Genomic DNA, 12,792 nt, shown 5'->3' on the forward strand with positions numbered 1-12,792 from the left:
ATTACTCCATCTTAACCATATGCAAAGAGTCTACAAAAGTTGACTGCCTAAATTCACTTGAATCATCCATGGCAGCAACCCGCAGACACAATGACATCAGACACCAAGAATTTAGATTATAAAAGGCAAACCAACACATAGCATAAGATATCAGCATAATTCATTGCCTCATAAAAGTAGAGTAACAATCATCAAATTTAGACAAATGTACTGATAGATTTTATGATAAGCTGTTTAAGACACATCCTTCATTTAAGGTAGTTCATGTGTACATCTGAGACATAAAAAGGTGAAAGAGCTTGTAAAAAAAATGAGTAAAATGCATCAAAAATGTTCAAGTATTTTGTGATCATGTAAATTCTGTAAATAATGACAAGCTTTCCCAGCTTCTGTTGGAGCTAGGAAAAAGGTGGTTTCCATGTCTACAAAGAGAAATTTAGAGAAGAGATGAATGATGAGCACTGTAAGTATCTCTCTGAAAAATCTGGACTGGGTTTAAGGTGAAGGTAATGACCAAAAATGGTGGAAAATCAAAAGATTTTGGATTTGTGAGTTTCAAAGGGACCAGAGATGCACAGAGCATAAGTGGATGAGATGAACAGGAAAGAACTTAATGACAAACAACTGTGTTTGTTAAACTTAAAGGGGAACAAGAGACACAACTCAGGTGCAAGGCTGAATAGAATCTCTAGATAATAGGATATCAACTTTCATGACTAAAATCTTGATGATATTAGTGAGGAATATCTCCAGAAAATACTTGTTAGTCAGTCTACAAACATGATGGAGGAAAGCCACAGCCAGCAAAGAGTTTGGATTTAAGCAGTTCAATAAATAATATAAACGTGTCCAGCAAGCCACCATACGCAGCATTCTCTCAACATACAGAAGCACACCAGGGTCACTTCAGTAAGCAGCAGATGCAGAGAATAAGGGTGAAAGCTATACCCACTCTGTAATCAATTCCAACAAGATGCTCCACCTTCAGGTTACTTCATCATGAGACCATGCCTGACTGTTCTCTCCCCAGCCAAGCTGCTCAACTGATACCACATCCTTACAGGACATCTGAGGGTGCCAGACCTCATCCTTTCCAAAATATGCCTGGCTCTGTCCACCAGCTGCATTTAGAAAATCATTCAGGGCTATGGATCCACAAATCATGTCCAAGAGCATGGAACATATCACAGACAAACAACACAAAGTGTGCCACGTGCACCTGCCATCCTCAATCACTTAATGAACAACTTCTCATTACCATGTAGCTGTTTCATATGCCCATATTCAGTAACAGCATTTCATTTGTGTCTGTGTCACCACAGGCCTTCCACAAGCACGGAAACAGATGTAGGGTGAACAGCCAACCACTCTACTCTCACTAGTAAAAATCCCTGATGCTTTGATGGAGACCAGTAACTCCAAAAGCTCCTCCATGTTCTACAGTCTCTCCACTCCAAGGTCAATGAGGCTGTCACTAAACTACCAGGCTTAGAGGCTGCTCAGAAAGTAATTAACAGCCTCACTGTTTACAATTGATTAGGAAACACAAAAAGAAGCATGTGTTTCATCAGAGGAAAACATAAATATCAAAAAACCTAAACACTGAAGGGGGGGAAAATCTGTAAAATATCAAATGTATTTAAAAAGGCATATGGAAGACTGAACCTTACATAAGAAAAGTTGATTCAGCAAATTACACTTAAGTTGTGTATTTTGTATATGTGCATGTGTGTGTATACTCACGAGCACACATGCAAACAAGTGTATTATAGGCACAAGAGATGGCAAAGCCTTCTAGCTTTTTACCAACACTCACTTCTACATTCTGGGTACACTGCTTGACTACAGTTCCCAGCCTCCTCCCTTCCTCCCTTGCATTTAGGGGTTCCACAGTTTGGCTGTAAGTTCCAGGCAACTGAACATAAACAGGAGTGACTGTTTTTTTCTATTAACTTTCTGTTGTTGCATGACAAATTATCACACACTTAGCAGCTTAAAAACTATAGCCATTTATTAGCTCACAGTTCTACAGGTCAAAAGTCTAGGCCAGCATCACCGGGTTCTCCGATGAGGATCTCACAAGGCCAAAATCAAGGTGACAGTTAGATCGGGCTCCTATCTGCAAACACTGGGAAAAAATTCTCTTCCATTCAGGTTGCTGGCGGGAATCCAGTTCCTTAAGACTGTGGGTCTAAGGTCCCCGTTTCGTTGCTGGCTGCCATCTAAATGCTGCTCTTGGGGCTCCTGGGTGGCTCAGTCAATTAAACATCTGCCTTCAGCTCAGGTCATGATCTCAGAGTCCTGGGATCGAGTCCCGCATCGGGCTCCCTGTTCAGTGGGGAGCCTGCTTCTCCCACTGCTTGCCGCTCCCTGTGCTTGTGCTCTCTTTCACACTCTCTCTGGCAAATAAATAAAATCTTCAAAAAAAAAAATTAAATTAAATAAATAAATAAAAGCTGCGCTCTGCTCCTGGAGGCTGAGTACATTCCTCCTCACATGGGGCTCCACCTTTAACAGCAACAGCATGTCTGACATCCTTCTCATGCTTCCAACCTTTTGGACTTCCCCTTCCACAACCAGCCAGAGAAAATGCTCTGCTTTTAATGGGTTCATGTGATTGGATTAATCCCAAACGTATCATCTCCCTTTTCCCATATAAAGGAACAATGTCAGGAGGGACATCTTTTCAAGTGACAGGATGACTGGCACTCAAAAGAGGAGGCGACAACACAAGAGGGAGGGTCAAGAAGGGTCTTAGCATCCTGTCTACCACACTCTCCTTCCAGGCCTGGCCCACAGAAATCTCCCACACTCCTTCCAACAGTCTTTCCCTTTGGCAATCTTGAACACCATGTTTTAAAGATGGAAGAACCCCTCAGTCATCCTGGATCCCTGAAGGAAATAACAGGGAAAAAGAATGAAAAGAGCTCTGAGCAATAAACATCCCTTAAGACTTCTTGGTTAAACCAAAGCATGAAGTGCTCTTGCAAAGTTCAGATTAACACAACCAAACTTACCAGTTGAAATAACATATAAAAAAGATCCACTGGATCAATGGAAACCAAAAACATTGCACTGTGGTAACGTGGTACAATGCGCACTGTGGTAACGAGCAGATGGAACTGACAAGAAGAAAACAGATGAGAAGTCTCCTAAGTTTTTGAAGGAATTTTATGGCCCAAATCGGCCATGAGCCATGAGTAGTGAAAAGCCTGTAACTGTAAGACAACCCACAAATATGAAATAAGCAGGAAGCCCACTAAAGAAGCTCTGTAGCTCCCACAGAGGTCACACTCCCTGGCACCCTCTCTAGATTCTGAGCAGATAGAAGAAAGAACAAGAGAGTTCTTCCTGATTGCAGAACCAGGGTAAAACCAAGAAACTTCCTCCACTCTCGGGGCTGGGACTTCACAATGCTTACCCATGTGACATCACCATATGGACAATAACTGCCAGGCCTCCCATTATTTCCTTTCCCAAATGGGAGTGTTCGTTACGGACAATATAGTCCTCAACATTCAAAAGCATAGGCAGACTAGCCGCTTGCGCCTAACAAGTATTGTACTTTGATACGGAAATATTTCTTAGCATGATGGTACTGCTCCAATTAAGATCTATGGGGAAAGTTCAGTCTGAATTATAAGAAAGACGTGTATATTTCTTTCAGATACCATTATTCAGAAGAGGCCACAAAATACTGCCTAGTGGTCCTTCAGGAGACCCGAGCATCAAAGCAAACCTCCTAGGAGCTAGCTGGTTCTCACAAATTATAGAAAGCTCCTCCACAATCATCCATACCATATATAATCTGACCTGGGGCTGGGGAGAAGGAGGTGAAAGCAAAGCAACTAGAATATCATATTCCAAATTTAGAAGTTGTACTAAATGTAAAATCTTCATGAACAGTAAATTTATTTCCTGAAGCATCAGACAGAACCGATGATTTAGTGTCATCTGAAAATATTTTATCAATGGTCTGCAAGAGCACTTGACGGGGTCTTACAATCATGACATTTTAACAGGTATAGCTATAGCTCTCTTCTTAGTCTTCATTATCCATTATAGACCACATAAACCACTTTTATGTATTTTTCTTAACGATTTTATTTATTTGACAGAGAGAGACACAGCGAGAGAGCGAACACAAGCAGGGGGGTGGGGTGGGAGAGGGAGAAGCAGGCTTCCCGCGGAGCAGGGAGCCCGATGCGGGGCTCGATCCCAGGACCCCGGGGTCATGACCTGAGCCGAAGGCAGACGCTTAACCGACTGAGCCCCCCAGGCGCCCCTAGACCACATAAACCACTTAAACATGTGGAGTCCAAAGGGATTAGGGCAATAAAGAAAATCTAAACAAAAAACAAGAAACTGAGAAAGGCTGTCTTGTAAAATTACAATTCTTCATATTCTGTTTCTTGCTGCCTTAACATCCCCACATATGCAAACTGTGGGCAACCCACCCAGGTGACCAAGTGTACCACTGGGACAAGGCGGGCTGACTCACCACAAGCTCCTTTCTCTGCCTGCCCCTGACTATGACCTAGTAACGTTCAAACGCACCAAGGAAATCCCCTCTGCCTTCTCTTGTGTACCTCACCCTGACTCCAATAAAAGTACTTACCCACTGGTCTTCACGCTCTCTCCTGGCTCCCCACCTGTGTGACTGAGCCCACTCCCCTGGCCCTCCTCCTATGCAGCCCCCTCAGTATGCAGTGACTCTGTCTCCCTAAATCCTGTGAGTTTAATAAACTTTATTTTCCTGAGCCTCTCCTGTGTCCCCTCTTGGCGCCACAACGCAGAACAAAACAAGGGTACAAAGGATCAAAAGAATAAAAGGAAAAAACAGAGGAGTCAAGGAAATCTTCTGATTTCTTATCCTCTAGAATCTTGCCCGCCCGGCCTTAACTTCTGAAGGAAAGCCCCACTCCTTTCAACTCTGGAGCTGTTCTTAAACTCCACCTCCCCCAGTTCTCCTTACTCACTTCTCAATGAGTCCTGCCCTCCTCTCTCACTTCCTCAAGCTACCAACTCCAATGAAAGCCCTGGGGTTGTGAGATGCCCTGGGAATACAACTGCAGCACAAGGGCTTCGCAGAATGGACTCTGCTTGCCCTCATGCCCCAACATTAAGTCCCTCCCTCCCACATGATATTTCTCCTCAAAACAATAACCATTTCCCCAACCAAGCCTTGATGTCATTTTCAAGGGTATTTCTAATTAATTTGGGAGGTATATCACAATTTTTCAAGAAGGCTGAAACCAAAACTCATTTAAATTTAATTTAAAACATTAAAGAATGGGTGCCTGGGTGGCTCAGTCAGTTAAGTGGCCAGCTCTTGATTTCGGCTCAGGACATGATGTTGGGGTTCTGGGATGGAGCCCAAGGTCGGGCTCTGTGCTCAGTCAGGAGTGTGCTTGGGGATTCTCTCTCTTCCTCTCTCCCTCCCCTGGCACGTGCACACGTACACACTCGTGCGCTTTCTCTCTCTCAAATAAATAAATCTTAAAAAAAAAAAAAAAAAGCTAAAGAATCACTGTGGGAGAAAAGGCTTGCAAAATGTAACTGTGTCAACAAAAAAACTTAATCAAGAAGAATCTCATTCTCAAGGGAAATCACTTTCATTTCAAAACCCACCATACATCCATTTGCCAAGTGTATCAGTGAGTTAGAGCTCATTGACTACCTTTTTTTTTTTTTTTTTTTACATGGTTCAAGTTATCCTTATTATGCAAGCATGGTACTCTCACAGACATTATCTCATTCAATCCTGACACCTCTGAAAAGGTTTTTTATATTTGATTGTCCCAAAAATTAGTTCAGAGAAGACTGCATTTTGAACAGATATTCTAAAGCCCAGTAATAGAATGGATGCAGTGATTGTTATTGTAAGAACTGCCCCACGCTCTCCTGATGACATGATCAATTTGTTACAGAGCATTTTTACTTTGATGGGGGAAAGGGCGGGATAGGAATTAGGAATTCCTTTAAGAAGCTGATGATAGGCTAAAAACCCTCTCCCTCAGAAAAAATGCACATACAAAATGTGGCATATAATTTTAGAAAATACATAGGCCCTCCGCCGTCTATTGCGGACACCAGGCTAAGAATCTGACAAACATTGCAGGTATAGAAACCCTGTGTCAACCAATAAGTCATACTTGAAATTTTGAAGGTAGCAGAGATTCTACCGCTTAAAGCAGGCAGTTAAGGAACTGAGAACCTCACTCAAAGTTATAAGCAATTATAATTTAATTAAATACATATTACAACTAATATATTTAATATATATTAAATATTTAATTAAATACCTTAAGTTTGCAGTCTCACCAAATCAATAAATGCATAAACAGATTTATGCAACATTCTCCAGAGCAAAGCACCTATATAAAATACAGCATTTTAGGGATGCCTGGGTGGCTCAGTCGGTTGAGCTTCTTAGGTCATGATCCCGGGGTGCAGGGATTGAGTCCTGCATTGGGCTCCTTGCTCAGCAGGGAGCCTGCTTCTCCCTCTGCCTGTCGCTTCCCCTGCTTGTGTTCTCTCTCTCTCTTTCTGACAAATGAATAAAATCTTTAAAAGAGGAAAAAATAAAAATAAAAAATACAATACAGCGTTTTAAATGTGATGAAAGCATGAAAAAATTAGATAAACAGAAAAGCATAAAATACCAATGTAATTGAAATTTTCTAGTTGATGAATCTGAGTGGGACCACAATCATGCACCAGACTATATTATAACACACAACCTAACCAAATATGAATTCTATCATTTAAAAAACAGAAGGGGATACCTGGATGGTTCAGTTGGTTAAGTGTCCCACTCTTGGTTTCAGCTCAGATCATGATCTCATGGGTTGTGGGATCAAGCCCCGTGTCAGGCTGCATGGTCAGCAGGGAGTCTGCTTGAAGATTCTCTCCCTCTGCCCCTCCCCACTATTCACACACTCTCTAAAATAAATCTTTAAAAAAAAACAAAAAATAGAAGATATATAGTCTACAATAGGTATATATCCTAACCAAACTCACTGAAAGAAAGCATATCTCATTCAATGCAATAAAGTTATTATTTACAGACTGAATTGTCCTTTTAATGTTAAAGACAATATTTAGAAAAACACTGTGGTGAATCCTTTCATGCAAATAATGGCTGTTAATGGGTTGTACTGTTTCCTCTGCTTCCAAAAACTTTATATGTTAAAATCCTAATCCCCAATACCTCTGAATGTGATCTTATTTGGAAATAGGGTCATTGCAGATGTAATGACTTAAGCTGAGATCATACTGTTGCAGGGTGGGCCACCAATCCAATATGACTGGTGTCCTTAGAGAAAGGGGAAATTTGGACACAGACAGGGAGAAAACCATGCTAACTGGAAGACAGAGATCAGGGTGAGGTGTAAACAAACCAAGAAAAGCCAAAGATTGCCAACAAACTACTAGAAGCTAGGAAAGAAGCCTGACTCCTGCCTAGGGCCTTCAGAGGGAACATGGCCTTACTGTCACCTTCATCAAGGTTCCAAAAGGGTGAGACAATAAATTTCTGTTGTTTAAGGCACTCAATTTGATACTTTGTTATGGCAGCTCTAGAGAACTAACTAACATAAAGACCTAATAAATTTTACTCTGTAACAAACTTTCCCCTGTTACTATAAAGCAAAGTATGTCCACAATAAATACTTGATAAAGTAAAAAAAAAAAATTAAGTATAGATTTTATAAAAACAGCATGCTAATTGGAACCAGACAGCTATTTTTAACTGATATGCTGCCAATTTAAACCAAGTGAAAAAACGACATTATTCATGCTCAAATGAAATCTCAATATGAGTAAAATTCACTAGAAGTAGAATAAGACATGTTCATTTGCCCTATTTTACAGTAAAAAAAAAGAGCACGCTATTTATTGTAATTGCATAATAAATTATATATGTAAGCAATAAATAAGGCATATTAAAGTAAAATGAAGATCAACGTTTGCTGTTAATATATTCTCAAGCTGAAAGGCTTTTCCACTCTAATAAATTGTCCTTAGCAAAAGCATTTTTTTCACCTCCAAATATCAGAGATATTAAAAATAACTGTCAGGGGCGCCTGGGTGGCTCAGTTGGTTAAGCGACTGCCTTCGGCTCAGGTCATGATCCTGGAGTCCCGGGATCGAGTTCCGCATCGGGCTCCCTGCTCGGCAGGGAGTCTGCTTCTCCCTCTGACCCTCTTCCCTCTCGTGCTCTCTATCTCTCATTCTCTCTCTCTCAAATAAATAAATAAAATCTTTAAAAAAAAATAAAAAATAACTGTCAGCAACAAGGTAGAAATAATCAGTTCTAAACCAAGAGAACAGTCTTGACACATCTCATCACATAATTTCAAATTAGTGAGCTAACACCAAAGGTATAGTGCTTTATTAATAAAAATATCATCCTGCACTAATGTAGGCAAAACACTCAATTTCATAGAAACAAGTGTTTGCCTGGGCCTTCCACTTAAGAATGTTGGCCATATAATCCAGCATATCTGTTCTCAAAAGGAAATAATTCTAGGTGTAAAGCTTACTTTGTAGATAAGCTCACGTTCATGGAGCTAGGAAAATGGCTTAAAAATAGGACATGGCCATGTCCCCTAATATCTTTGTCACAGGCAAACATTAGCACTGGCTTTACACACCCTTCAAATACAAATACATATGCGGGAAGAACAACCTTTGCCTGGGGCTTTCTAAGATTATGCTCCATTAAGTTATGGATAAGATATTGTGTGTTCTTTCACCTCTAAAATGAGAGGCTTTTCAGTAAAAAGAAAATGATTCAAGTGATTCAGCATCTGAATCAGGTGTGAGAAATACTAATCTTGTTACAAGCAGACCTCCTCCAACAATCTAAGAAGTCCTTTCATACCACAATTCTAGTTTCTGGATCCAATTCTAAACTTCAGTGTTACATACAACTTCAGGATTTGACTGAAATGAAGCCATCTGATTGTTTTTTGTTAAAGCAGCAAAACTAAAAAGCCTAGCTTCCATAATTTCCTCATGTGTCATCATTACTAATATAAGGGACAGTATTTTATACTACTGAAATCATCCTTAACTTAGTTAATAGCATTTATTGAACAGTTTTTATGTGTGTTCTACAAACTCATTTATACTCACATCGATTCTAGGAAATGGATATTAACCCCATTTAGCAAGGACACATTCAAAAGTTTAATAACTTGCTCAAGATCACTGACAGCAGAGGTGGGGTCAAGCCTTAGCCTTTGCCAAGGTTCCTAACTGCCTTTTAGGGCACCAAGATTTGCAAAGGAAATTCTTCAGAATCAAAGTGAAGAAGGGATGTGGTGTTGGTAAATTCAGTGCTCAGGTCTGCTTTAGAGAAGTGACAAGTACCTGAATTAAAAAGGTCAGTGACTTCAAAGAAGTCCTGCCTGAGAATTTACGGTAGCACATGCGTTGGCACTGTAAACTAAAGGAATTCGAACTGTCAAGTTATTAGAGGCCTTCCATATTACACCAACAGTATTTTTACAAATATATTTACAAACATCTGTCAAAGAGGACTCAGAAAGCTCCAACTGGAAAAGCAAAACTAATTACATTAATGCGTATTTTTACTGAAATCATCTTAGTTTTCTGTATTTCCCAAACAGATAAAACTGATTCTACAAAGGCACGTCTATGGTGATAGAGATACATGTGGATGCACACAAGATGTATTTCATGCTGCATCTGTCCCCCTAACTTACCCAAGATTCTGTAAAACACAACACTCACCTTTTCTGGATGTGGTTTAAAATAGGGTTGTTATTGTGGTAGCCTGGGAAAAACTTCACTACTGCCGAGAAATTATGAGAAAACTCACTATTAATCAAGACTAATCTATGAAAAAATATTTAAAGCTAAATAATGAGAAATACTTAAAGAAATCAACAAAGTCCTTAGCTAAAGATCCCTTAAACTAGAACTGTTTCAGAAGGTTAAAAAAAAAAAAGTAACCATCCTCATTACATAAGAAATGGGTCACAGTATAAGTATGCCCTTATCTTTCCCTATGTAAAATTCTTCAACAGAGCCCACGGAGATTTCAAGTATTAGAATCTGAATTAAGTAACTTGTAATCACAGTTTATTAACCCCACAGAGAAATATGGGCACATTCGAGATATAAAAGGCTCACTAAAAATAATACTTAGAAATAAATGATGATTTGATTGCGTTAAGGCTATAAAACTCATGGGAAATGCTTAAAGACATACAAACTGCTGGTCAAGCCTTGGCCTCAAACGAGTTTCACCAGTGAGTTCTCCAAGGAAAAGTTAATGCATGAGCTTCCCAAAAGGAAGCCCCATCCTCCCACTGCTCTGGAGCCATGGAAGGAGAGATTCAGAAACCACAGTGGAAGAGCGCAGACCGCGGGCATCACCGCAGTCACCCCCAGCGCGGGCCACCGCTCGTGCCAGCACATCCCGGGACAGCTAGGGGCACCAACACCGCAAGGTCACCGGGTAAGAGACGATTTTACATAATCTTCCGCCGCGCCGCTGGGGCACCTGCACGCCGGGGCTACCGTGCAGCCACGGTCCCCTCCCAGCCGCTCCCGCGCGGGGCGGTGCGGGGGCGGCGCGCGGGGCGACGAGGCGGGACGCCAGGGACTCACGGGCGTCCGCAGCGCCTCATCCAGCCGGAGGTGGGGACGGAGGGCGGGCTCCCAGCCCCCGGATGCCCCGGGCCGCTGCCGCGGCGGGCGGGGCGGACGATGCGGAGCGCGGTGAGGGCGAGCTGGGCGCAGGCCTGGGTCCCCGCGCTCCCCGCTGGCTGCAGGCGCCGAGCGCGCCCCTCGCGGCTCCGTCCGGGACCGCCCCGCGGCGCACCTGTCACGCGCCTTACCTGAGTGGCTTTGTGGAATTGCTTCTTGAGCCCGGCCACCGACATGGTGCGGGAGGACGCGCGGGCGGCTGCGGGTGCCGGAAAGAGGCGGCGGCGGCGGAGCGGGACAGGAGGGCCGACCGGGGCGGCGCGCTCGCCGGGCGGCCGCTCGTCGTGCCGCCGCCGGGGCTGTGGGCGCGGGGGCGCGGAGAGGCGCGGGACGCGGGCTCGTGCGGAGAGACACCCTGACGTCAGGGGCGGGTGATGCGGCCTCTTAAAGGGGACGCGGGAAGCCCCGCCCCGGGCGCGGGGCTGCCGGGGCAGGTGCTGCGGCAAGCGCTACCTGGGCGCCTACCGCGGAGCTCTGGCTGCACGGCACCCGCGTGGGCGGGCCGCCTGGTTAGAGCGCCAAGGGCGGTCCCTCTCCCGGGGAGTGTGGTTTGCGCCCCCGCGGACTGCGGACCGGTCGCTGCAGCTTGGCAGCCCGGGCACGGGCACGACTCAGGTGACTTACAGGGCTTCCAGGTAGCCGCCGTGGCACTGCGTGAAGCTGGCCCGTCCGCCCTTTGAGCCTGGCCTTTCTAAAGCCTGGGAAGGAGGCGTTCTGTCTGGGGTAATGAGTAAGTCATTGCTCCTTCTCTGCCTTGCGCCCACTTTAGTTGGTCACAAAAAAACATTTCAGCCCTGGTTCCTGGTTTCAATATCTCTTTAAGCCTCCAAAACGTTAGGGAAAGCTAACGATTTATTTTATTTTATTTTATTTGGTCTGATGACAATTTAAAAAGAAGAAAAAAAATTTTAAACCTTAAAGCTGGCCAGGTAAATAGAATTGAATGTGGGATTTTACTACAGTAATAGCATTTTAATCCTGATTACACACATAGGGAAAAGCCCGAATATAAACTCGCCATTCACTTATGATAGTGGTTTTAGGATTTTCAATCTAAGCATTACGCATGAAAAAGCATTATACTAAATCGTGCAAGTACTGCATATGTAACAAAGTATACACGGCTGGGCTAAAGCTAAATACTGATGCAATTAGATTAATTTGTAGGAGAGCAGCGCTGCATGGCTTCTGTGTTCTTGGTGACGAGCCACTTCTCCTGGGTTTTCTTGGACTGAGAAGCCCATAAAAAAGAAGCTGAATGCTGTCCCCACATGGGGACCGAAGTTGTAAGGAGAAGGCAGAGTGACAAGCCGGGGTAAGTGGATGAATAAGAGAACCCATGACAGAATAGGAGTGCTGGGAATACCTTTCATTACCCCCACAGCCCCTGCTCCCTGCTACCCTAGACTCCATGGCCCATGTGTGTTTTATTTTTTGTCATTAAATGTCCATGAAATACGTTGCCTGTTTCCTACAAAAAGCCTAACTGGAGTTTGGTAAATGTATCTTCTTCTTGGCAGGTCTCACAGAAGCAGTGAGCAGACTCACCCCCAGGCCTGATGATCCAAGGGAATGGTGGCTCCACACGGGGACCCTGGCCTCTAAACCTGCATATTTCTTACCAGCTAGAGAGGGTGAAGAGTAGGCTCTGGGGATCCCTAGGAGATTCGAACAGAATACCAGACAGACATCAGACAGGGAAAGACAAAAGTCCTGCCAAGAAATAGGTGGGACTATTGATCCATCAGAGTTCAGGACAACCTTGAAGGTGACTCTACTGAGGCCCCATGAGGTAGCACATTTACTCACACCTATAAGGCCCACCATGGGGATTCCCAGATTATTGACTTCAGGAAATTCTACAATTGTTTGTACTTTCTGCATTTGGGGGTGGGGTTCTAGATAAGAGAAATTTGGGGGTTAATGTTACAATGACTGCTTTTGTACTCGTAACAGTTTAGTGAAGCCTGCATGCACATGCATGCACACACGCACGCACTCATGAAAAGAATGCATAAAATGCTAATAATGGTTGTGCTGGTGGAGCAG

The 12,792-nt window shown here is 43.4% G+C and overlaps 1 protein-coding gene across 1 annotated transcript in view; it reads right to left on the minus strand.

The window, feature by feature from the left end:
* The window catches only part of SH3GL2 (SH3 domain containing GRB2 like 2, endophilin A1), a 213,937-nt gene extending 202,875 nt beyond the window's left edge, over nt 1–11,062 (minus strand). Inside the window, exon 1 of the mRNA XM_027616872.2 lies at nt 10,875–11,062. Within this exon, the coding sequence (XP_027472673.1) occupies nt 10,875–10,919 (45 nt within the window). The 5' untranslated portion in view covers nt 10,920–11,062. The remainder of the gene's footprint in view (nt 1–10,874) is intronic.
* Nucleotides 11,063–12,792: the final 1,730 nt, after the last annotated feature.

This window comes from Zalophus californianus, chromosome 13, assembly GCF_009762305.2.
Source record: "Zalophus californianus isolate mZalCal1 chromosome 13, mZalCal1.pri.v2, whole genome shotgun sequence".
Lineage (NCBI taxonomy): Eukaryota > Metazoa > Chordata > Mammalia > Carnivora > Otariidae > Zalophus > Zalophus californianus.